The sequence below is a fragment of the Chiloscyllium plagiosum genome, unplaced genomic scaffold, assembly GCF_037043375.1.
Source record: "Chiloscyllium plagiosum isolate Xiang-an unplaced genomic scaffold, Cpla_swu_hap1 HiC_scaffold_19, whole genome shotgun sequence".
Lineage (NCBI taxonomy): Eukaryota > Metazoa > Chordata > Chondrichthyes > Orectolobiformes > Hemiscylliidae > Chiloscyllium > Chiloscyllium plagiosum.
In genome coordinates, this window is record NW_028270157.1 from 40,964,847 (window position 1) to 40,992,334 (window position 27,488).

At 40.2% G+C, this 27,488-nt stretch overlaps 1 protein-coding gene across 1 annotated transcript in view; it reads right to left on the reverse strand.

Annotated features, from left to right (window-relative positions):
• lrp6 (low density lipoprotein receptor-related protein 6) overlaps window positions 1-27,488 on the reverse strand; it is a 188,196-nt gene that overhangs the window by 84,961 nt on the left and 75,747 nt on the right. Inside the window, exon 3 of the mRNA XM_043709456.2 lies at window positions 16,735-16,932. Coding sequence (XP_043565391.1) covers window positions 16,735-16,932 — 198 coding nt within the window. The remainder of the gene's footprint in view (window positions 1-16,734; window positions 16,933-27,488) is intronic.

Sequence of the window (27,488 nt, forward strand, 5' to 3'; positions counted from 1 at the left end):
GAGAGCAGGAGGAGAGCGAGCGAGCGCGGAGAGAGAGAGAGAGCGCGGAGAGAGAGAGAGAGAGAGCGCGGAGAGAGAGAGAGAGAGCGCGGGAGAGAGAGAGAGCGGGAGAGAGAGAGAGAGAGCGGGAGAGAGAGAGAGAGAGAGCGCGAGGAGAGAGAGAGAGCGCGGAGAGAGAGAGAGCGGGATAGAGAGAGAGCGCGGATAGAGAGAGAGCGCGGATAGAGAGAGCGCGAGAGAGAGAGAGAGCGCGGATAGAGAGAGAGCGCGGATAGAGAGAGCGCGGAGAGAGAGAGAGCGCGGAGAGAGAGAGCGGGCGAGAGAGAGAGAGCGGGAGAGAGAGAGAGCAGGGGAGAGAGAGAGAGCGGGCGGAGAGAGAGAGAGAGAGCGCGGAGAGACGAGCGCGGAGAGAGAGAGAGAGCGCGGGAGAGAGAGATGAGAGAGCGAGAGAGAGAGAGAGAGAGCGCGCGGAGAGAGAGAGAAGCGCGGAGAGAGAAGAGAGAGAGCGCTGCGAGAGAGAGAGCGCTGCGAGAGAGAGAGCGCTGCGGAGAGAGAGAGAGCGCGGAGAAGAGAGAGAGCGCGGAGAGAGAGAGCGCGGAGAGAGAGAGAGCGCGGAGAGAGAGAGAGCGCGGAGAGAGAGAGAGCGCGGAGAGAGAGAGAGAGCGCGGAGAGAGAGAGAGCGCGGAGAGAGAGAGAGCGCGGAGAGAGACGAGAGAGAGCGCGGAGAGAGAGAGAGAGCGCGGGGAGAGAGGAGAGAGCGCGGAGAGAGAGAGAGAGAGAGCGCGCGAGAGAGAGAGCGCGGAGAGAGAGAGCGCGGAGAGAGAGAGCGCGGAGAGAGAGAGCGCGGGGACGCGGAGAGAGAGAGAGAGAGCAGAGAGAGAGAGAGAGAGCGCGCGAGAGAGAGAGAGCGCGGGAGAGAGAGAGAGAGAGCGCTGCGAGAGAAGAGCGCGGAGAGAGAGAGAGAGAGCGGAGAGAGAGAGAGCGCGAGAGAGAGAGAGCGCGGAGAGAGAGAAGCGCGGAGAGAGAGAGAGCGCGGAGAGAGAGAGCGCGCGAGAGAGAGAGAGCGGGAGAGAGGAGAGACGCGGAGAGAGAGAGAGCGCGGGAGAGAGAGAGAGCGCGGGAGAGAGAGAGAGCGCGGAGAGAGAGAGAGAGCGCAGAGAGAGCGAGCGAGAGCGCAGAGAGAGAAGAGAGCAGAGAGAGAGAGAGAGAGAGAGAGAGAGAGAGAGAGAGAGAGAGAGAGAGAGGAGAGAGAGAGAGCGGGAGAGAGAGAGAGAGAGAGAGAGAGAGAGAGAAGCGAGCGGAGAGAGAGAGCGAGCGGAGAGAGAGAGCGAGCGGAGAGAGAGAGCGAGCGGAGAGAGAGAGAGAGCGGAGAGAGAGAGAGAGAGCGGAGAGAGAGAGAGAGCGGAGAGAGAGAGAGAGCAGGAGAGAGAGAGAGCAGGAGAGAGAGAGAGCAGGAGAGAGAGAGAGCAGGAGAGAGAGAGAGAGCGAGAGCGAGAGCGAGAGAGAGAGCGAGAGAGAGAGCGAGAGAGAGAGAGAGAGAGCGGGAGAGAGAGAGAGCGCGGAGAGAGCGCGGAGAGAGAGAGTGCGGAGAGAGAGAGCGGGGAGAGAGAGAGCGGGGAGAGAGCGTGGAGGAGAGCGCGGAGAGAGAGAGAGAGAGAGCGCGAGGAGAGAGAGAGAGAGAGAGAGGAGGAGAGAGAGAGAGAGCGGAGAGAGAGAGAGAGAGAGAGAGCAGGAGAGAGAGAGAGCAGGAGAGAGAGAGAGAGAGAGAGCAGGAGAGAGAGAGAGCGGGAGAGAGAGAGAGAGCGCGCGGCGAGAGACGCGGGCGAGAGCGCGGGCGAGAGCGCGGGCGAGAGCGCGGGCGAGAGCGCGGGCGAGAGCGCGGGGCGAGACAATGTAAGACAGCAAGCATGAATGGGAGTGTAGAACAGAGGGGGAAGACAGCAAGAGCATAAGAGGGAGCTAGTACGCGTGACAGACAGCCGGACAAAAAAAAACGCGGGGGCATCGGGATTTTAAAATTATACAACTAACCCAATCCACAAAAACTAAATATTAAAATTCAAACCACATTTATATTGTAGTAGCCTTGGCACAGTTGAGTGCCAACTCCTATGGCAGTGGTATTAAGAGTAATTAAAGTGACTCTACTCCCTTTGGTGACAAGACACATTGGCGATGGTTCAATTCCACCACTTGTACCATCCATCCATGGCTATCAAGGGAATCTGCCTATATTAGGTAAATTGGCACTAACCATTTGAATGATCCACTGAAGTCAATTTCAAAAGCAACATTTACCATTAAATAAGTTGACTGTACTGAATATTTAGGACATTAAAGCCCTTCACATTTTGATGTTCACAAGCTGCAAACAGCCATTTTTAATGTTTTTGAATATGTTTTATTTTATAACAAAGGTACACAGTACTTCACTGAATTTCTCCAGTAATGTACAAATTGATCCAAAAACAACTAAGAGATTCACAATGTAGTCAGCATTACTGACCAAGCTGGCTGAGTCCTAAAGGACAAGGATACTGGACTGGTTCTGCAGCAGGTATGAGGGATACAGGAGGGAAAACATACTTGACCTCATATTCACCACTCATTTTACTGCGATCTATCTGTACATGACAGTACTTTTTAGAAAGTGACCACCACATTGTCCTTGTGGAGATGAAGTCTTTTATTTACATTGATAATGCCAGACAGCATAATGGAGGGTAACCTCAATGTTCTAAATGGGATAGACTTCAAACATATCTCCAAACTCAAGACTGGTGAAGGTAGCCATCAGCAGCATCAGAATTTGACTCCAACACAATCTGTAACCTTAAGGCCTCAGATATTTCAAATACTACCATTGCCATCATGGCAGGGAATCAACCCAGTTCTGTGAAGAGTACAGGAAAGCACATCCAGAGCAGCACCAGGCAGACCTAAAAAAGACACATTTACCTGGTGAAGCTACTTCTATGCCGAATAGCATAAACAGCAAATAATTGACAGAACTAAGTGATTCCACAATCAAGAGACCAGATCCAAATTCTACATTCCACCAAATCCAGTCATAAATGGTAGTGGACAATGGAACAATCTACTGGAGCAAATATTCCCATCTTTGATGATGGGTCAGCCCAGTAAATCAGTGCACAAAACAAAAAAAGGTTGTTTAAATGCTTCAATCTTCAGCCTGATGAGCCAATCCATCTTAGTCTCCTCCGGAGGATGTCCAACATCACAAGTGCCAGTAAGAGATCTTTTCTAATCAAACTGTTTAGAAATGTTATTACTGCAAAGCAGCTAGTCTTGACCTAGGTCTCCCAGCTCAGAGAGAGGGACACTACTACTGTACCACGAGATCCCAGGTGCCAGTACTGGTGTTCTAGGCCCAACTGTCCTCAGCTGCTTCTTCAATGGCCTTTCTTCTATCATAAGACTGCACAATGTTCAGCATCAACAGCAGCAACTCAGATGCTGAAACAGTCCATGTCCAAACAGAATAAGACCTAGACAATATCCAGATTTCAGCTAACAAGTAGCAAGTAACATCCGAACCAACACAAGCGTCAGGAAATAAACATATGCAACAAGAAAGAATCTAACCATCACCCCTTGACATTCAATGGTTCAACCGTCACCAGATCCCCACTGTCAATGTCCCAGGGGCTACTACTACTGATCAGAAACTCCACTGGACTAGCTGTATATACTGTAGCTACAAGAGCAGGTCAAAGGATAGGAATCTTATAGTGTGTAACTCACCTCCTGATTGTCCAGAGCATGTCCACCATTTATAAGGCAGCTTAGTGACATGGTGCAAAGATAACAATTTCTCTCTCAAATGTCAGCAAAATGAAGAAGCTGGTCATCGACTTCAGGAAGTGGAGTGAAGGACACACCCCTGTCTGTATCAATGATGTTGAGATGGAAGTAGTCAAGAGCTTCAAGTTCCTTGGAGTAAATGTCACCAATGATCCAGTCTCGTCCTTCCACATCAACACTAGTTAAGAAATCATACCAACACCTCTACTTCCTCAGAAGGCTAAGGAAATTCAGCAAGCCCACAGTGACTCTTATCAATTTTTATAAATGAACCACAAAGCATCCTATCTGGATACACCACATTTGGTATGACAACCACACTGCCCAAGACCACAAATTGGTGTTGTGAATGCAGTCCAGTCCTTCACAAAAAACCAGCCTTCCTTCCATTGACTCCATCTACATTTCCTGCAGCCTCAGAAAAGCAAACATAATCAAGGACCCCTCCCACCCTGGTTATATTCTGTTCCAACTTTTTTTCATCAGGCAGAAGATACACAGCTTCTTCACCACTGTTATCAGATTTATGAATGGATCTCTCACATCTAAGAGTTAATCGCTCTCTGCACTTTCTCTGTAAATGCAACACTACATTTTGCATTCTGTTCGATTACCCTGATGTACTTATGTAAGGTACAATTTGTCTGGTTAGCACACAAAACAATCATTTTCACTTATCTCAGTACCTGTGACAATAATGAATCAAATCAAATCTGGAGTGTGATAGAATATTCCCCACTTGACTGGATAGGTACAGCCCGAACAATAATCAAGAAGCTCAACACCATTCAGGAAAAAGCAGCCCGCTTGATTGGTACATATCCACAAACATCCAACCCCTCCAAAATCAATCCTCAGTAGCAGCATCTACAAGATCATGGAGTCACAGAGATGAACAGCACGGAAACAGACCCTTCAGTCCAACTTGTCCATATTAACCAGATATCCCAACCCAATATAGCCCCACCTGCCAGCACCCAGCCGATATCCATCCAAACCTTCCTATTCATATATCCATACAGATGCCTTTTAAATGTTGCAATTGTACCAGCCTCCACCACTTCCTCTGGCAGCTCATTCCATACACAAACCACCCTGTGTGTGAAAAAGTTGCCCCTTAGGTCTCTCTTATATCTTTGCCCTTGCACCCTAAACCTACACCCTCTAGTTCTGGACTCCCCCATCCCAGGGAACAGACTATTTATCCTATTCATATCCCTCATGATTTTAAAAACCTCGATGTCACCACTCAGCCTCCTATGCTCCAGGGAAAACAGCACAGTCTATTCAATCTTTCCTCATAGCTCAAATCCTCCAACCCTGGCAACATCCTTGTAAATCCTTTCTGAACCCTTTCAAGTTTCACAGGTGTTCTGCATAAACTCAGGAAAGTTTTTTGACAGCACATTTCAAACATAGTACCATTTAGAAGGACAAGAGCAGCAGATACATAAGACTACCATTACAAGAGAGACAACCTCCAAGCCACTCGGTATCCTGATTTGGAAATAGATCACTGCCCCTGCAATGCTGCCAGGTCAAAATTGTGGAACTCCCTAACAGCAATATGGGTCTACCTACAGCACATGGAACTGCAACAGTTTAAGGGGACAGCTCAATACCACCTTCTCAAGGGTAACTAGGGGTGGACAATAATTGTTGGCCCAGCCAGTGATGTGTATATCCCAACCAAAAAAAAACTTTGTATTGAATTAGGAATTTAAATCTCTTACTTTATTTCTAACAATTTTCTGGTGTTTTTATTTACCTTAAAACTGCCAATCACGTCTCTGATAAAACTCTAAGGAGCACAAGAATAGGAGTTAGCCATTCTGCTATAGAATATATTTCACCATTTGATTGGATCATGGCTGATCTAATTCACCTCCATAACACTTAACTTCATGGGTCAAAAATCCATCACTCAATTTTAAAATCTTCAGCTGACCTACGCTCAATGTTGTGGACAGCATGTTCCTTAGTTCCACGAGTGCTCCTGATTTCCACTATCCTGTGGATAGACACTTTCTGGCTTCACACACGTTTGGCCCTTTTTGTTCTGCATTCAAGCAACATAAATAATAGTGGGTGGCACGGTGGCACGGTGGTTAGCACTGCTGCCTCACAGCGCCAGAGACCCGGGTTCAATTCCCGCCTCAGGCGACTGACTGTGTGAAGTTTGCACATTCTCCCAGTGTCTGCGTGGGTTTCCTCTGGGTGCTCCGGTTTCCTCCCACAGTCCAAAAATGTGCAGGTCAGGTGAATTGGCCATGCTAAATTGCCTGTAGTGTTAGGTGCAGGGGTAAATGTAGGGGGATGGGTCTGGGTGGGTTGCGCTTCAGCGGGTCGGTGTGGACTTGTTGGGCCGAAGGGCCTGTTTCCACACTAAGTAATCTAATCTAATCTAATCTAATAAATAAGTTTCTCTAACTACCCAAACAACAAATTTGATCATATTAAGCATCATAATTAGATCACCCCTTAATATTTTATATTCAAGGGAATAGAAGTCTAGTCCATCCAATCTGTCCTCAAAATTGAACCCTTTCAGCCTTGATTTTGTGCTGCTGAATCTGCACTGTGCCCCTCTAGGACCAATGCATTCTTTCTGCGGTGCAGTGTCAGAACTGGACACCATACTCTAATGTGAGCTGGTCACAGTTTCAGCACAATAACATGCTGAAATAAACAGCAAAGTTTCACCACTTTTAGTTATTGTCTGTACCTTCACCAGCTTTCAGTGATTGCTACTGTTGGATCTCAATGTCCTCTGTTCATCCAGGTTCCTAACCTCTCACAATTTAGAAAACACTCTGACCTATCTTTCTTGGATCAAAAATCAATCGATTTACACTTTCCCATATTGAATCCCACCTGCCAGAGTTTGTCCCTTCATTTTCCCTTTGTAACTTGCTACACCAGTTTACACTATTTAATGCATCAACCTGCAGTGAAGTTCGCAAACTTACATATATGGTTCTCTATCCCTTTATACAAAATCATATGCAAATATAGTGACAAGAAAAGGCCCCAGTATGGATCCCTTGGGACACCATTAATCAAATCCTGCCAATTTGAATAGATGTCTATTATTCATACTCATCTACTTTGGAAATTATTCCCTATTTGAGCCAATAGGTTACTGCCAACCCATGGCATTAAATTTCATTAATAGCAAAAATGGAATTAATTAATGCTTTCATGACTCCAAGTTAATAACCTAACAGTTTAAGCAGAGCACAGCCAACTGTTTGTGATATTTTCTTCTCTTAACTTTGGCACAATTACAGTGGATTTTTTTTGTACATGACAATTCTTGCAAAGCAAATTTGTTTAAAGGAATTTTAGATTTCATAACATTTTCACTTATTTTATCAATTTTTCTTCCCCCCCACCCACCTTGAAGATGCTGAATCTTAAGTGAGGTACAATTTTACATGGCCTGCAGACAATCACCTCATCTAGCTAGCCATCACTCACATGAACCTCATATGGGCAGCAAGCCATTTAAATACTGATGGCTTCACAGCTGGTTCCAATTTTGTTGTCACCTTCACAATTTCCAGAAGTCAATTGGATAGAAATTTGACTAATTTCCTTCCTCGCCTTCTCCCCAGCTCTGCAATGCAGAGGCCAGCCAAATCCATAAAACAAAACAGTTCAAAACATATACATTAAGGAAAGTTTAACTAAAAAAAACCCGCTTGCTGCTAAAACAAAAACAAAGATGCAGCAGGTATTAAAAGCTAGCTGCAGCACACGGCGTGTGGTTTATCCTTTCGAAATGGCTCCAGCCCTGGAAAATCTCCAATCAAGTCCAGATGTACATCTGTGTTTTGTGTGCTGTCATAGACATCTCACCACAATTGTATCAGGGCGCTCTCCACACCCAACCCCAATCACCAAGCTTTGTGCTGCTTCAGAGGGGAAATAAAACAACTCTCATTACAATTCACATCTACAGACAGAAGGGATTCACTTGCCTTCTTCAAGTGATCAGAAAGCAACCAATTTTAGTGTACATGCGGTACAAAATTTCCTTTTAAAATGTAAAAGGAAACAGTGTTGCAATGTCATTTTCAGAATAGAAGATTAGGACACAATTGATTCACACCTTTTTTTGCTACACTTGAATCTTTTGATGTATTATGCCAAATTCTGCTCGCTCTCCACTCACACTCTTGTTTATTAACATACATGTGACCCACTGCAAATGAAGAGTCAGTTCTGTTTTACCACAGTAGTTCTGTTCTCATGCAATCCCATGTTATAAGAAATTGTGTAACAGCAGCATCATTTAATGGGACTGGAATCACACTCTAGCCAATACACGCTTTAAAATTTTGTGCTTTAGAAACAGTCTCCCCAATTCGTCAATCATATTATAGTGAATTAACATTAATGAAACACACGTTATGGTAGAGCGACCTGCACAGCTGCATACATTTGTGAAAAGTGCTGAATGGGCTGTAACTTGGTATCGAAAATTGTCAATGAAATGTTATAAAATTCATGTTACTGGTATTTACTTCTATTTTCCTCACCAAACTCTAAATATATTTTTCCATATCTTTTCAATAATTTGCATTAGAAAGTGAAAAATTATTGTTGCGGTACTTCACAATGTGAATAAACAATACTTTGCTGGCTTGTAACTTTGTCCCCCGACAGAAAGAGGTGAAAAAATATGGTCAAACTTTGCTGCTAACCCAGGCCTTTGAGATGTCAAGCAGTTTTCACACTCCAGTATAAATAGAGATTTTCAGAAAATTTCAGCATAGCTCACAGTAGGAAGATCAATATATATTTCAGAATTATTTCCAAGTAATGCTATTCAGAAAATTATGGCCATGATATTGATATTCCATTTTAGACCAAAAATATCCATCTCCCACCAACATCCCAGCGTCTCTCCTCCGTCCCCAAAAAGCAGCTATGCAGAACAATTTCTTAGACAACGCCTCCAAACTAGCTTTATCCAAATGATCATTCTTTACCTGTGACCAAAGGGTGAGAATACTAGCAGGCTGTTCATTCAAGGATAGAATCATGATGTGCCCAGGTCCTGTCCCATGTAAACTTTAATGTACAGGGAATTTGTAACAGCATTCAAAAGGTCAAAATTTTAACCTTTCATTCAACCTTGGGGTTCTCCAGTTACCTTTAATATAACTGCTGCATTGTCTCAAGTCAAGCTCAGTGCAGAATGGGGTTCAAACCTGGAACCTTCTAATCTGTGACTTACTGCTATGCTGATTAGCCTTTTCCCACTAGGTGGTCAACAATACTATCAAACAGACTATGATGTAACATTATTTCAAAAGATTTCTATATAACCAATTTGGGACAGGATGAGTTAACTAACTCAAGCTTGATATTGCTGAATCCCAATAAATTCCTAGCATGCAAATAATGGCCTGGGTTTTCCCATGTCCTAATAGTTGTTTCTATAATGTAAATGGAAGCTCCACATTGGGACCCTGAAGAATCACTCATGTAGCAGGCTCCAAGGAAATGCCCCAGGAAACTGATGATTCTGGTAGGCAATTCTTCTGTGCCTGGAATCATTTGAAAGTATCCATTTAAATTGGTGAATTCAGAGGGTCCCGGAAGTGATTCAACAGGAGAGCTGGTGGGACGTTTAGATTTTAGAAGGCTCCTTTTGCTGTAGGTGTCCGGTCCCTACCTCAGCCCAGAGATGATTGGCACCTCTCTAGATGCTTCTTCTCCAGTTTGAGCAGCCTCTGGCAGCAAATTCCCAGGAATCAGTGGTGATATTGCAATTTCTCAAGAAGGCTTTGAGGATATCAATGAAACATTTTCTTTAAGCTCCGGGTAACCACTTCACATGATACAGCTTGAAATAGACTGCTCGCTTTGAAAGCCTCCTGCAGCCCAACCAATCTAGTTTACTGACAGCAACCAGTGCCTCAGTGCTGACCTGAGAGGGGAGACAGATATCAATGTGCCTATCTTGTCATGGGATTTTTAGGATTTTGCAAAGGTATTACTCCTGATATTTCTCTCATTGTTTGAGATATCTATACATTGTCCAAGTCTCCAACACATACAGAAGACCAAGACAATCCTGCAGACCATGAGCTTGATCCCAGGTTTGAGATCTTTGTCGTGAAACACCTTATTTTCATACAGCTAAAGACTTTGTTGGCACACTAGTGAGAAGCAAGTGATAGCGCTTGCCATCAGGCTGACCAAGTGTAGCATCAAAGAGCCTTTGCAAAGCTGGAACCAACAGGAATCAAGGGCCAAACTTTCCAGTAATTGGAGCCATGCCTGACACATAGTAAGATGGTTGTGGTTGGAGGTCAGTCATCTCTGCTCCAGAACATCTCTAAGAGTTCCTCAGGACAGTGTCCCAGACCCAACAATCTTTAGCTGTTTGATCAATGACCTTCCCTTTGTCATAAGGTCAGAAGTTGGATGTTTGCCAATGAATGCACATTATTCAGCACATTTTGCAACTCCTCAGGCACTGAAGCAACCCATGTTCAAATGCAACAAGATCTGGACAATATCCAGGCTTGGGCTAACAAGTGGCAAGTGACATCTACACCATACAAGTGTCAGAAAATAACCACGTGCAACAAGAGAACCTAACCATCAGCCCGTGATATTCAAGGGCACAGCCATCACTAAATCCCCCACTATCAACATCCTGGGGATTATTATTGACCAGACACTTAACAGGACTCACTCTATAAATACGGCGGCTACAAGTACAGGTCAGAGCTCGGGATACTGTAGCAAGTAACTCAACTCCGGTCTCCTCACCTAAAAGGCGCAAATAATGGAATACACCCCACTTGCCTGGATGGGTGCTATTCCAATAAGAACCATCCAGGACAAAGCAGCCCACTTGACTAGTACCACATCCACAAGTCTCCAAACCCTCACCACCGACACTCAGTAGCAGCAGTGTGTACCCAGTGCTCTGACTGATGAAGGCAAATGTGCCAAACACCTCCATCATCAGCTTGACTACCTGCAATTCCACTTTCAAGGAACTGTGTACCTGCACCCCTAGGTCTCTGTTCAACAACAGTCCCCAAGAATACTGAATGGACTCAAACTTTTAACATTCGTCTGGACTTGTATTTTTGTTTTTACCGCTGTTTACTTATTATTTATTATCTATACTACCTAACTCTGTGATCTGCCTGTATTGCTTGCACAACAAACTCTCACTGTGCCTCGGTACACGTGACAATAAATGTAATTCAATTCAAGGCTCTAACATTAACTATACAAGTCCTGCCTTGGTTTGTCTTACCAAAACACAACACCTCACAACACCAACATCTAAATTAAATTCCATCTGCCACTCCCAGGCCCACTGGTCCAGTTGGGTAAAAACAATGACTGCAGATGCTGGAAACCAGATTCTGGATTAGTGGTACTGGAAAAGCACAGCAGTTCAGGCAGCATCCGAGAAGCAGTAAAATCGACGTTTCGGGCAAAAGCCCTTCATCAGGAATACAGGCAGAGTGCCTGAAGGGTGGAGAGATAAATGAGAGGAGGGTGGGGGTGGGGAGAAAGTAGCATAGAGCTTCAGGGCAGAGGAAATGACCTGGGAGTTGCAGAGGGAGAGGGACTCCCTGAGATTCTTGTAGAGAGAGGAGGAAAACTTCTTCAAGGCAGGCATCCTTGCAAGAGGCACTCTGCCTGTATTTCTGATGAAGGGCTTTTGCCTGAAACGTCGATTTTACTGCTCCTCGGATGCTGCCGATACTGGTCCAGTTGATCAATATTTGATTGTACTCTTCGATAACTTTCTTCAATGCCCACAATACCACCAACTTTGGTATCATCCGCAAATGTATAAACCATACCTCCTATATTCTCAACCAAATCATTTATATAAATGAACTGTGGGCCCAGTGCTGATCCTTGTGGAACACGGTGGTCACAGGCCTCCAGTTAGAACAACAACCCTCTATCATACTATTCCTAATCAGTCTTTGCCTTTCCAGATATTTGTAGATCCTGTCTCTCAGAATCCCCTCCAAAAACTTACCCTCCACTGACATCAGGCTCACCAGTCTAGTTCTCTGGATTTTTCTCGCAGCATTTCTTAAATAATTGCACAACATTAGCTACCCTCCAGTCTTCCAGCATAACCCCCTCGGCTATCAATGATACAAACAATCACTGCAATTAGGCCCACAATTTCTTCCCTAGCTTCCTGCAATGTCCTGGGAAATACTTGATCAGGTCCTGGTAATTTATCTACCTTTATGCATTTTGAGACTCCCATTTGGTTTCATCTCCTTTCTTGAAGCTGGTCAGAACTAAGGCATTTCAAATATACTGACACACTCTCCTCCTTCCAGATAAGGAGACAAAGTCATGTAATTGTACGAAGAGTGGTTCACTATCATATTTCCATGAAGATTCCATCTGCACCTGCAGCCTTGTTGGTTCTTAGTTTTCCGATGGACTTTTCAACCTCACGTCAGCCTGTGGCTGTGCTGAAGCAGTGGCAGGTAGCATACTGACAGCTGTACAGGGTAGACCACAACTGAAATATTGTGTATAGGTTTGGTGTCCTTATTTAAGAGAAAGATATAATAGCATTAGAGGCAGTTAGAGAAGGATCACTTAACTGATTCCTTGGATTGGGTAGATATTACTTTATGAGATATGTTATACAAGTATTTACTGGAGTTTAGGTGAATGAAAGGGAATCTTTTTGAAACATAATAATGTTCTTAGGGCACTTTAGAGGGTGGATGATGAGAGAATGTTTTTCTTTACAGATTAAAACTAGAGGACAAAGTATTAAAAATAAATGGTCTCCTATACTTAGCAGAGATGAGAAAATAAAATTCTGAGGGTCATTAATCTGTGGAATTCTCTTTCTCAACACAGTAGTGGAGGCAGGGTCATTGAATATTGTTAAGGTGGAGTTAGATACATTCTGATCAACAAGGGAGTCAAAGAGTATAGGGGATTGCCAGCAAAGCAGCATTTAAGTCACAATCAAATCAGACATGATCTTAACAAATGGCAGAGGAGCTGAACTCAAGGGGCTAACTGACTTCTAATTATGGTTGCATATTTATCAACTCGAAACTTATGCATTTTCCATTGATGCAATCCAATATGCTGAGCATTTCAGGCATTTTAGTTTACACTTCACCATTTATTTGAAAATAGTTTAGGATCCTTCTGTAATCCTATACTTCAGTTTCTTTGTCGTGTGTATACAATGTCTGTGAGTAGCTTCCTCTTCCTGCCATTCCAAATCCATGTCCATGTCAGACTTTGGTTTAGTCTTGGTTATGCTGAGATCATAAAGCTCTCAAAGTAAGCGCCCACTTGACTCACTGTATCAATAAGGCATGTAACTGCTCTTCCCTGATCGTTCACTCTTCCCCGTTCCATACCCTTAAAATAACTTGGTTACAATGTTTCTGACTGAGGATGTGGGCTGCTGGTTAAAAGGAAAAGTATACCCTACAAAAAGACATTCAGCACACGCATATATGTTTAAATACGTAAATCACTAGGATTAGATTATTTTTATAGTTACTCCTTCATGAATATACTTCAAAGTCTTCAGATCATTCAGAAGTGGTTGCATTTTCAGTAAATAGAAGATTTAAAAAGTGTAATAAATCCAGATCTTGCTTAGGCAGGCTCACAAATGAACACTTTTTACAATATCATGTTAAATTTGGCTACAACACAAACATGGTGGCATCTTAAAAGTACTTCATCAGTTGCAATACGTTAACAGTCATCCAGGAGTCACCAACGACATTTTTTAACAGGTTTTTTTTGCCTTAGATTTCAGATGATATAACAATGAATACAGATTGGAAAGCAATGTAAAGGACAAATCAATGAGATTTTGAGACCTTTAATTTTAGTTACTGTATACAAATACAGCAGTTAGTTGTAAAAAGGCAAGTGGCTTAGTTTCTCCCGATAATCTTATAACCCAAGGATACAGCTGGTTTAAAGGTATGCTACATGTTCCTGAAGCCTCCGGCACCAGCACTCAGGCCCAGAGACGCAGAGTTCCTATTCAGGGCACAAAAAGTAGATGCAAGAGCAGCAACACAGTAGTGATCGCTGCACTTGGAAGAATTACACCATATTTCCTATTAAACTTTGTTTTAATATATGCAAACATGAAAAAAGGCGAGGAAAAAAAGTGTCTATTCCAGAATTAAGACAATTAAAAACCAAGACCTTCACTTTTTAAATAACATAACCATACAGCTCTAACCTATTTTGAACTTCAAATCTCAAGTTGAAATATGAAAAATGCAATGGAAATTGAAGATCACCTTCACCGATCTATTAAAAACTAAAAAGCAAAATGACAGAATGAGACTTCCTCAAACCATATGAATACATATGCACAAAATGACTTTCAGATGCCAGATGAGCACTAAAGTTAGCCACAACCATTCCATTTTGGAAAAGATCTGCATCATTTCCATGTGGCTCCATCCAAAGTAGGCAGCTTGCACAATTATGGAAAACATACCAGAGGATTCAAAAGAAATCTTCCTTGATATACAGAAAATTGGTATTTAACAGAAGTATGCTTTAAAATTAATGTAAATTAGCCCAAATTCCAACTTTGATCCTGGGTTCAGCATTAATTATGAGAGAATAGCTCTATGGAACAACTAGGCACAAGAGTCATCACTTACATTAAATAAAGCACTATTTTAGCTGAATACATCACTTGACCATTCTAAAACAAAACAGGTTGCAAACAGATACCTTGCATAGGGTTTCCCATCTGATTAATTTCAACGCCTCACACTTACATCATACAGCTATATCTTTTACTCTGTAGTCATTAAAATGACTTATTTGAAATTTTAACAGTAGCTTTAAAAAAAAGTTAAAAATAGCATGGGGGGGCAACTAGAACACAAATCCTTGCTTTTACATACTAGTAAAACAAAAGCCCTATTCACACAATTACTGTATACAACTTTTTGACTTATAGTTCGTTAAGATCATGTCATTTATATAGTTATGGTTAAGGATAAACTGGTGATGAGTATTGATTATCAACTGATTGTTGGGCACTGAAAGCTGAAATAGATCAGCGTAGAAAGTATTAGACTGAAAATCTAAAGACTTCTGGTTCAATCTTGGGTTTCAGCTGCCTTCATGCTGAATAAACTTATTAGGACGAAGGTGGCCATTAACAGATTCAGACAGGATTGTATTAGACCCAACCATTTGCCTCTCTTCCGTGGTCACATTCGTGCCTGCACTGTCACATATACTTACAATCACACAAAATAGGAACAACAGTAGGCCATTCACGCTTCCAGCCTGTGTCAAGATGATCACAACTGATCTAATTGTAACTCAAACCTGCATTCCCACCTACCTCTGATCATCTTTCACCCCTTTGCTTCACAATAAACTATCCACTTCTGTCTTAAAAATATTCAAGAATTCTTCCAATGCCTTTTCAGGAAGAGAGTTCCGAAGATTCATAACCGACTTCGCTCGTAACTCTCCACAACTATCTTGTCGAAGCCACCCAGGATCTTACTCTTCCAAAGTCCAACAGATACAAGGCTAGTTTGTCCAATCTGATCATCCCAGTACTGAATCTGGTAAAACCTCTCTGAACTACCTCCAAGACATTTACATTCTTCCATAAAATAAAGTGACCAATACTACAGATGTGGTCTCACCAGTGCACTGTTTAACTCAGGCATAACATTGCTACTTTTGTATCCAAATCCCTTTGCCACAATTGATAATATTCTATTAAATTTCCTAATTATTTGCTGTGTCTGCACATTAACTTTTGTAATTCATGAATGAGAGCACACAGGTGTCTCTAAATTTCAGGCCTCTGCAATCTCTCACCATTAATGTCATAATTGTGCATTCCTTCTACTAAAATTGATAATTTCATATTTCCCACATTGTATTCTCTTTGCCACTGCTTTGCCCACTCACATACTTCCAAGTGTTCTCTTCATAACTTCCTTTAATACCTATCTTTGTGACATTAACACATTTGACAGTCATCCTTCCTGTGCCTTTATCCAAGTTGTTTATATTAATTGCAAAACTTTTAAAGGTCTCAGCACCAATCCCACCACTCTTTAAATATTGTTAACCAAAAAAAAAAATCCATGTCTGCCATCTGTCTATTTCCTTGTAGCTACAAATATATTCTACTCAAGCCAGTATGCTTCCTCCTTCATTATGAACTTGGTGGCACCTTATCAAATGCCTTCTGGAAATCCAAGCACAATTACCAGTTCTTTTATCCAGAGCACATTACCTCAAGGAACTCCAGTGGACTAGTCAAACATAGTTACTTTCACAAAAAACATGTTGACTCTCCCTGACAAACTTAAAGTTACCTAAATTGCTCACCTTTAACTTCTTAACAATAGCTTCCAACATTATCCCTTGGACAGATGTTAGGATAAATGGACCATGGTTTCCTGGGACCTCCCTCCCCCCTTTATTGCCCCCAAGAAAAGTAGTTACATTCTCCATCTTCAAATCCATTGGGACCATCCACAAATCAAAAGTGACTTTGGAAAATTAAAATCAATGCATTAATAATGTCGAGCATCACTTTTGTTTATAAAGACCCTAGGATGAAGTCAGCAGAGCCCTGGTGCTTCTCAGCCTGCAGTTCTAACGGTTTACTCTTCTATTTTACAGTATCACCTCTCTTGTGATCAGTTTTCAAACACTAAACAAAGAGTTCCAACTGTTGACCTGCATTCTTCAAAAGGCATGTCATAGTATCTCAAACTATTAGGCCTCATAATTGGATATGAAAGTTTTCCAAATATAGAACTTAATTCAACATAGACAGCATCGAAGCAGGAGTTGGCCATTCCGCCTTTTGAAACAGCTCTCTTTGGAAAGACTTACCGCAAGCTTCCATCAAAGTTTGATCGGTGAATGAAGCTCAGTTTAGCATCTGCCCAATATAATTTCTCTTCTTCATAATCCAATGTCAGTCCATTTGGCCAATAAATGTTACTGTCAATTATAATTGATCGCGTTGTACCATCCATTCCAGCTCGTTCAATCTTTGGCACTTCTCCCCAGTCTGTCCAATACATATACCTAGAATTGGTTTTCAAAAAACAAGGCAATTAGACAAGGTGCTTCATTCTGAAAAAGGCTTCTACTCTTGTGCCAACGATTAACTAGTTGACAGCAAATGAGAAAATAATTCAGCCTCATGATGACTGGCAGAATTAGTGACAATATTTCCTTCATAGAAAAGAACAATTTACCTGGGGTGGGGTGGAGATTGCAGCAGCTTGGGCATTAAATCATCATGCTTTCTTTAAAGAATGTAATGATATAAACAATTTGACTTTAGTCAACTGATCAAAATGTAACTGTTGCAATTAACTAAGCTGATTAAAGTATATGTGTGATTGAATTTTTGCCAGAGAATGGACAAACTACTACTGTTAAAACAGTAATAATTTTCAAACCATTTTTATTAATGCTTTATGAAAAAGTTAAATGGACCATGCTACTTTATTAACAGGATGATTCAGGGCGCAGTTTGTCATTAGTTAGACTGCTGTACATCATTTCAAGTTTTACAGGCAAAAGCAAACCAAATGTATTGAACATGCCATTTGATAACTTTAATACTTAGCAAAAAAACAAAATGGAATGTGCCCAAAATAAATGAATATAACTTCAAACATGATACCTCACAGAAATGAAGGATTAAAATGATGCATGCTATTGCCAGAAACTAATATGATGACCATTAGCTTCCAATTGCCAAATTATATTTTTCCATGTACACAAAATAAAACAATTTATATACGTATGATACATTCTGTGGCATCTTACATACATTTAATAGTTTTACAAAATATGGCCAACTCCAGTTAGTATTTCAATATTCAGAACTTAAGACCCTCTAAGATGTATTTATTTGCAAGGTACTCTAATAAATTCACATTGCTATCATAGCAAATGGTGCCCACTTCAACAGACATTCCATGACCAATGTTTTTTTAAGGAAAAAAAGACAAATACACATTTTACACATTTAATAATTTCAAATGATTAAAAGCACCTTATGCAAATAATAATATTTTAAGATTTGTTCCTCAAGTAAGCTGCAAAAAAAAAAAGCTCCTATCTTAGTTACTGCAAACTAACAACTTGTTATTGAAACCAGGATTCAATAGACATCCATTGGTTTGCATAGTAGCTTACAGATAATGTTTGAATTTAAGAAAACAGATTGCTACAGGACCCCTAAATAAAAATCTCTCAGAACAACTAAATTAGCATGCACAGTTTATATGTGACATAATTTATCATTCTATGACTGTTTACAATATTTCAGTTGCCTGATGATAGCCTGTCACAATATACAGTAGTAATAAAATTAAACATTTGTCAATAAAACAGTTCTCAATGCAGTTCAAAGGCTGATGCATGATGTTAGGCATTCAGTAGTAGGGAGAGCAATGCTGCTTTTCAGCATCAACAGTCTTATGATAAAGACACTTTTATAGGTATTGTGGTTACTCATTGACCAAGACAGCAGTTCAGTATTTTAACAGCAGGAATAAGACAGTAGCCAAGCTTACACTGACAGATCACAGGTAATATGAAGGCCAAGCAAAGATCTTCTTGTAGAAGGAGATATCTAACCATCTCATTGTGATTTTCACTGGCAAAAAGGGAAGGATGGGAGAAAGGAAGGGCAATGTAAATATGTCCAAGTGGCTACTGAGTGAGTGAAGAGTTGGGAGAGATTAAAGAAAAAGACAGGGGTGAGGCAATCAAAAAACTGGGCAAGATATGCAGGGTGACATGTGTGGTTGCAAGAATTGACATCAAATAGGGTCAGAACATAGGTCTAGTAACCAGGACTACTTTCAGACGAGCTAATCAGTCTGCCCACTGTTGTGGGCATTAAAATGAAACAATGTCAGTTCTCAAAGCAATAAAAAGTTCTCTAATAGCTAATATCTTTCTTATAATATTCCCAAAACACCATCAATTGCCTATTCATTGATGCACTGTTTATGGGACCTTGCAGTATGTAGTCAGTCTGCCATGTTAATCTACATACTGCACATCAGAAGTAATTCATTGACTATAAATTATTCTGTAACAACATGAATCCATGATACGGGTACTGTAAAAATACAAGTTGTTCATTTTCTAAAGTCTCCCTAATGTGGTCAGCAGAAGTTTTGCTCCCAATGCTTATTTCATTAGAAATCTATTCATGATTATTCATTCTGATGGCATCTGTAAAATGAGAAACAGTTAGTACAGGTAGACAACGCTTTATTCGAAATCCCGAAAATCAGAAAAGCTCCTAAGTCCGAAGGACTTTTTGTGACTTTTTTTTCCATTAACAAGGTTATTTGGTGTGCAAACAGTTAACCCAAGTCGACACCCACTCGAGGCATGTCACCCAGATGCAATGTGGGGGATGTGGCCCAGCACTGACAAGCCTCAATTCTGTCTCAAGTCTAGTTTTACATAGTGAGTCTGCATGTCCGGTTGGATTTTTCAAAATTTCACCATCAAACTGTCACTTATTCTGAAATTCGAAAAATTCTGAATTCCGAAAAACAGCTGGTCCTAAGCATTTCAGATAAAGGATTGTGCATCTGTATTTCAATGAAGTAAAAACTCTGATAAAAGATCGCTGAGCTAAAATGTTAATAGTGCCTCTCTCTCCACAGATGCTGCTCAATCTGAGATTTGCCTGCATTTCTGCTTTTACAATCATATTGCAGAATCTGCAGTGTTTGTTTTAAATTCAAACCAAAGATTTGGTGTTGTTTGAGTGAATTATCAGCAATACAGAATGAATTTGTTGGAATGACAATAAAAATAATTTTCATAGGTTTTTCCCAGTAATTGGGGGACAATTCCCAACACCTGAAGTAACCAACAGTGCATTTCAATTAAAAAAGGGGAAAAGAATAGGATAAAACATGAAGAAAAAAAATATATTACTTACAATCAGAAATTATGGAAAATCGAGGATTACATAAATATATACTTTTAAAAGACCAGTTTATATTGTGCTGCATTTTTAAATTGATCGCCTCAAATTTTCCATTATTATCACTAATACTGACAGACCTATGACTTGTCTATTTTACATGAGTGTTGAGCATCTTAAAATGTTTTCCCTAGTCATGGAATTCAAGAAGAATGCTGGAAATCAATCAAAAATATAAAATTATATTAAAGTAATATAGAGGTCAGTCAAAGAGGAAAAAAAAGTGCTGAAGTAGTTTCCTCAGTAGAACTAGAATGCGTAGATAAATGAAACTATTTAAAGGAATGGATAAAATGGAAGGTCAAGGTGAACGGGAAGAAACCAAGAGCCAGAAATACTTATTCCCTGCAAAGGCTAATAATCTGTAAACAGTTTAGAAAAAAAGGCATTGAAAAGAAAGTGAAAACTGCTGTTTGTATGGCTGTACAAACATCATTTAGCCCAACCGGGAAAGTTCAGCCAAACAATGGATAAGAGAAGACTTTAAGGATCTACAGTCAAATCATTAGTGATTCTATTTTCTCCAGTGATGCTACCTGGAGTTCTTCCAGAATTTTCAATTTTTTGCTTCACACAAAATTTACAAAGTTTCCACATTATATATATCTTTACCTCCCCGTATTTTCAAAGTTCCAACATGGAAAACAGTGGAAAACCAGTGGCAGAAAACAGGCGACATAATCATTAGGTAGAATTTCACTTTAAACAGTAAACGCAGAATAGACAACCATGTTTCAACTGTCAGTTAGACTGCCCATCTCAATTAGCACCACTGGACTCACTGTGGCACCATCCAAGCTGAATTTCCATCCAAAGTTCTTGCAACAGGGAATCTACAAGGGATGCAAATAGAATCTAATGACAGAAATTCCAACCTTTCCACTTGCCGGGAAGAATAGAAAAGTAGTATACTTTTTTAAATGGGAAGTGATGTTAGAATTCAGAAATTCAGGGGAATCTGGATATCGGGGAACCCAAATCTTCAAAAGTTAGTATGCAGGTATTGCAAGTGATTAGAAAGGTAAATGAATGATTATAGTTTTTGTAAAGGGAATAGAACACAAAATTGGGTAGGATTTGCTACAGTCATACTGGGCTTTGGTGAGACAATTTCTAGAGTGCTGTGCTCAGTTTTGATCACCATATTTAAGAACACAATTGCATTAAAAGCAATGCAAAGAAGACGCCCTTGACTGATTCCTGGGATGAGTGAACTATCTCATGAGCAAAGTTTAGACAGTTTAGGTCTGCATCCATTAGAGTATAGAAGAATGAGACAGGATCCTCTTGAAACATATGATCCTGAAGGGACTCAACAGGACAGAATCTCCTTGTGGGAAAAAACTAGAACTAGGCAACACAGTTAAACAGAAATGGGGTTTTCCATTTAAGAGGGAGAGGAGGAGGAGGAGAAAGTTTTCTCCCAAGAGATTGTGTTCTGGGGAACTGTCTTTTCCAGAAACAGTCTGGAGAAGACAGATGTCCGTAGATTCCTGATGAACAAGGGAGTCAAAAAGGACATTGGGTTAAGTATGAAAAAGCAGGTGGAGGCCACAATTACAGGAGCCATGACCTATGATCTTATTAAATGGCAGACTGAGCTCAAGGTTCAAAATTCAATAAAGTCTAGCAGCTCTACCTTTTGAGACAGAAGTAAACTCCATATGCCATAAGGCAGCAGAATAATCCAGGCAACAGAAATAGGTCATTTAGCCCTTGAGCCTTTTCTGCAATTCAATAAGAACATGGCTGATCTGTGATCGAACTACATACTTCTGTCTTTATCCAATTATCCTTCGTGAATTTGATTAACAAACATTTATCACAACTTCAAATGTAAAAATGACTGACCACAATTAACATCACCATTAACTTTCAACCATTGTAGAAGAGTTTCAATATTTAACCATTGCATGTACAAAAATCCTTAACTTCACTCGTCAGGTAAGAGCAACAGCAAAACTTCAAAACATATGAAAATACTAAATTATTACTTCTCTGTGACACCCTGCGGCAGCAGGAAAGCAATAAAACTTAGAAAGGTAGAAAGAAAATTATGTAGAACTGGAGATCTGTGACCACTGGTGATCTGCAGGAATCAGTGTTGGGACCCTGTTATTTCTAATATATATTGATAATTTGGAGGAGAACGTGATCCGATTAGTAACTTTGCTGATGACAGAAAGATTGGGGGAACTATAGATGGTGAGAAGGATTGCCAGAGGATACAGCAGGAGATAGACAGGGTGAAGATTTGGGCAGAGAAATGGCAGATACAATTTAGTTTTGACAAATATGAAGTGATACATTTTAGGAGGTCTAATGCAAGAGGAGAGTATACAATGACTGCAGAATCCTTAGAAGCATTAATATTGGGAGATCTAGGTGTACGGGTCCACAGTTCCCCAAAAACGGCAACATACGCGGATAAGGTTATCAAGGCAGCATATTGCATACTTGGATTCATCAACTAGGGCACAGATTGGCAAGTCGTGCTGCAGCTGTATAAAGGTCACATTTGGAATATTGCGTACAGTTCTGGTCACCACACAACCTTTTTTGCTAGTGGAGGTTTTGGAGAGGGTACATAAATGGTTTACCAGGATGTTGCCTGGTTTGGAGGGTCTTAGGAATGAGGAGAAATTGGATAAACTTGGTTTATTTTCACTCGCATGTCAGAGGCTGAGCGGTGACCTGAGAGAAGATTACAAAATTATGAGAGGCATGGTTAGAATGGATAATTAGAGTCTTTTTCCCAGGGTAGAAATATCAATTACAAGGGGACATAGAGGGGGAAAAGTGTAAACAAGATGTGAGAAGCAAGTTTTGTTTACAGAGTGGGTCGTAAGTGCTTGGAATGTGCTGCAGAGGTGGTGACAGAAGCAAATACAATATCAATATTTAAGAGCATCTTAACAGATACATGAATACAGATATATGGACTATGTGGAGGCAAGAGGTTTAATATGTTAGTGCAGGCTTGGTGGGCCAAAGGCCTGTTCCTAAGCTGTAGTTTTCTTTGTAACAAGTAATTTAAGGTCTGACTGCACACATTTCAAGCCAACTGTGCCTAACAATAGAGAAATAATGAATTAATTGATTTGCTGAATTAGGCAGATTACAAAAACCATTAGTTCTGATAAGCCTAAGGTAAGTACATAATATTAAAATGTATGCTAACTGGAGGAATACGAAATTGCTTGAAGAGCAGAAGACTATGATCAAAAGATATTTTTAGACTGGAGTGCAGCAAGTATGTTGCCTAAGTAAAATGTAAAGTTACCATAGAACCAGAGGAGAAAGTCAGAAGTCACACAACACCAGGTTATAGTCCAACAGGTTTATTTGAAATCACATGCTGTCAGAAGGCAGCTCCTCCGTCACTTCACCTGACCATGTCCATCCGAGTCTAACACCAGCACCTCCACATCATGGCTCTCATTAGAAAGACAAAACTAGTAGTGTTTAATCCAAGGGTCACTGCATGTCAAGCAAGGGGAAAGGTAGAGAACTTCATGGTAACCTCAGTTTCAGAGTGTCCGGCCATCCAGGCAACTGAGCTAACCCATTGTTCCCTAAGTTTCAGTGTTGGGACAGCAATTACATATAATCACAGAATGATGTGTCATGGAAGAGGCCAGTCAGCCCATTTTGTCCATGTTAGCTTTATAATAGAGCTATCCAATAAATTCCATTCCTGAGTGCTTTCGCATGGCCCTCTAAGTATTTCACTTCAAGTATTCACGAAATACTTATTTAATTCTCTTTTGAATACTGTTACTGAATCTGCCTTCACCACCCTTTGAAAGTCAGTAAGCATGTTGTCTGCACTGCATTGAAGACCACAACTAGTTGCAAAAAGTAGTAAAATCAACGTTTTAAATGGCAAAGTTGGGAATATAAATTTAGGGTAGTTGGTGAAGGAAGCAGAGTCAATGAGGAAATCATTTTTCTTTGCACTGTGTATTATTATGTTGATCTAGAATGCAATACTTGAAACACGAAAATGGATTTAATAGAATCTAAATGAAATTTGATAAAGATTTGAAGGTATAAAATGAACAGGTTTAAGGACAAACAGCAAAGGATAGGGACTGGTACTTTCGCTCTTTCCAAGCGTCAACTTGGACACAATGGGCTGGTTAATTTAGTATTTAGTTTGATTATATAAAATAAAAAAAAGACCCAAACTTGGTTGAACGGACACAAATAGAAAGAAAATGTATACTAAGGCAAGTACAGAAATATTTGGAAATAATAAAAAAAAAATCCAAGTACTGTGTGGAAGTGATGGAGTTGGAGGCAAGCATCATCCTGTAATATAAGCAAGGCTCAGATAGCAGCACTCTTGCCTCCAAATTGGTGTGTTGAGAGTTCAAGTACCACTCCAGGAGTTAAGCACAAAAATGAGGGGTGACACCAAAGGGCAACACTGAAGCAATGCTGCACTGGTGGACAGATGTCATCTTTTGTACAAGATTTTAAATCAATATTCCTTTTCCCCTCTGGGGTGTAAAAATCCCTTTATTATTTTGAAGAGCAGGGCAAGAGTCTTTACCAATATTAAGCTATCAATCAATATCATAAAAACGAGTCACCACATTAATGCTCGTGGGAGCCTGCTGTGTGCAAATTGCCCATCATTGTTCCCACATTCCAACAGTGGCTACACTTCAGATATATTCTATTGCTTGTAAAGTGCTTTGAGATGTTTGGTGCTCATGAAAGGCAATACAGAAATAGAAGACTTTTTATTCTCTCGGCAGAAGCTTTCAGAGGGCTGGCACAAACATGTCTCCTTTTGTGGTGCAGAATTTTATATTCTGAAGCATGTTCTTGTTCAGTAATGTTTCCATTCCAGGCATTTGTGACATAGTCATTCATTCAGATTATTCAGTAGAAACAGATGCAAACCGCATGAAAATAATTTTGAACAAACATCACAGGAAACATAAGAAAACATGCTTCTCTCAGAATCCCCCTTATAAAAGGGGAAAAACACTCCCCACTTTAGTGGATGTGATACTTCCAATATCCAACTTTTTTTTAAAAAAACATAATTGCAAAGCATGTTCCAACCCCAGAGGCTTTTTCCATTTACCCAGCCACTGCAATTAATCATTTTGGTGAGATTATTACCAGACTTGCCCAGCTCTGAGATAATTCTGTTAATAGATTATTATGACTGCTCACTCAAATATTCAAGGATGTCAGAAGTGCCAGAGTAGGAAAATTCTGAATTTTTAAAGATTTGATCTTGTCCCCCCCCTACCAAAGTACAGCTCATTGGAAGTCATTCTGTAATATTTACCTCGAGATTTATTTTGCAAAAACAAAATTTATAGTTGCTATGTTACAAACAGTAATTTGGCAAAAATGAAGGTTATCCGTACAGATGATCTGAAAAATTCATTCATTGGTGATCCAGAACATGCAAGTTCACTAAGCATGAGATATTCACTTTCATATTGATACCACTACTGCAGTCTTTGAACTGAGGTTTGAAAAAGAATGATCAGCATTCTGACCTAAAGGAAACTGTGCAAGCATGTAACTCAGTTTACATGATTTTTTTTCAGTTCCATAAATTAAGTAATTACAAAAGGTAGGGAATGTAACAGCTAAGCTTCACCAGGATGTTGTGAGCTGTCAATTAAATCAGTGAAAACCTTGAGGCATTCTAGAGTCTCAGTGATCGTTCAGCAACAGTCAATATGAATGACAAGCTGTCACCTTTGCGAAGGCATTGCAAACCCTGCTGATGTACACTGGAAACACAAATCAACATGGACAGCCACAGGGGATCAGCAGCAAGAATATGCAGGCAATTCTAAATCTGGGCTGCAGTGATTAATCTGGCCAGGAATAGAAGAAACACATAGCATATAGTTTCTGCTACCCTACAATTCATGTGCTTTTGAAGGAAAAAGTGGGAATGGATCCATTGCTGACAAACACATGGTAATGTCGTATGGAGTCACAAGCAGAAAATTAGCTTACTGCCCAAGGGCTTACTTGTATTAGTCAAAATGGGATGTCTGCTGAACCCAAAACAGAACAAATTCCTACTGTGTACATGACAACAACTGTCGTTCAATAGTTCTAGACAGTCATCTGGTCTCACTGGACTTGTGTCTTGGTCATTACATCTAATACAGTTCACAAGCAATAGGATTTCTCCCAATTTACACTGCAATCAAACTTGCACTACTTTCAATGTCTGACAGATGTCAGACATTTTATTGTATAGGCAATAAAAGTGCTAATTTGATAATTTTTTTTAATAAAGTAAAATTCTACTCGTGAACTCAGTTACATGGGTACAATAAATTGGATATTTAATATTCAAACATATATTTGCTATCTATAAACCTCCACAGACTGTACTTCTCTTCCCACTTCAAATGAATTTAGCATGGTTAACATTGTACAAATTAGAGAAAGGTTTTATAACTAATAAATTTAAGTCTCTCTAATCCCTCTGCAATATTTGTTTCCCACCTCTATGAATTTAATGTCTATAATCCCTTAGGATTCAGTGTTAGTACTACAACAGTGACATTTGAAAAGTATTGAAGAGACTAAATTCCTTTCAAACATTGAAGATCACAAAAGGTGCAATATAAATGCACCTTTTCTGTCATGAGTTAAAGGCACCAGGCAGGCAGAGAGATATAGCAAAGCTGTAGAAAGGACTCCCTGACTCAACCAACACCCTGGGCAAATTAATTTCTGCAGGCAACAAAGAACTTCATGTAAAAGCAAGGAATTCAAAAACTACATCATGAAAGTTTTGATCCAGCATTAAATGGAAATTTAGAATAACCTGACCAACTCAACGAGCAACAAATTAATGCCCTTTTAAAAACATGAAGATAAAATCAAACTCAATTTCAAACATCGTAAAGTTCTACATCTTTCTCTTCAACAGCATTTGCTATAATTTTCTCCGTATAATATGTGAAACTGATAATTTTCAGTTTAAATTTTCCAGAGAAGGAATCAAATTAGTTTTTTCAATTTTCATATTTCAGGCTGGATTTAATACTCATGGTAAATCTAATTGAACTGAATTGTCTGTGTCATTCATCTCTTGAAGCTGCAATTCACTTTTTCAGCTGTGGAATTGAAAAAACACTCAGGCACCTGGAACTAAGTTTAATTTCAGGGTCATCAAATGTCCTCAGAGGAAAACTATCCCTGAAAGACACTAATTTATCAATATGAACTTTAAGAATCAGCACAGTGGAAGAATCCAAAAGCAAATTACTGCAGATGCTAGAAATCTGAAATAAGAACCAATGAAGTTGGAAAAACACAGTTGGAAGACAGCATCTATGGAGAGAAACACAGAGTTAATGTTGCACTTTGATGGCCTTTCATTTGAACAATGGAAAAATGGCATACTGATTTAACATGCAAATCATTTACTTATGACAATCATGCACTACCATACATAGTACTTAACGCATCAAGAGGGAAAGGATTTCAAAAGAACACCTTAAATGTCAAACAATACAAGTAGAATAGGTGCGATCTGGAATTTCAGAAATTTACAGCTGAAAAGAAATAGCACAGCCTTCTTCAATGTACTATATTTCAGAAGAGGATA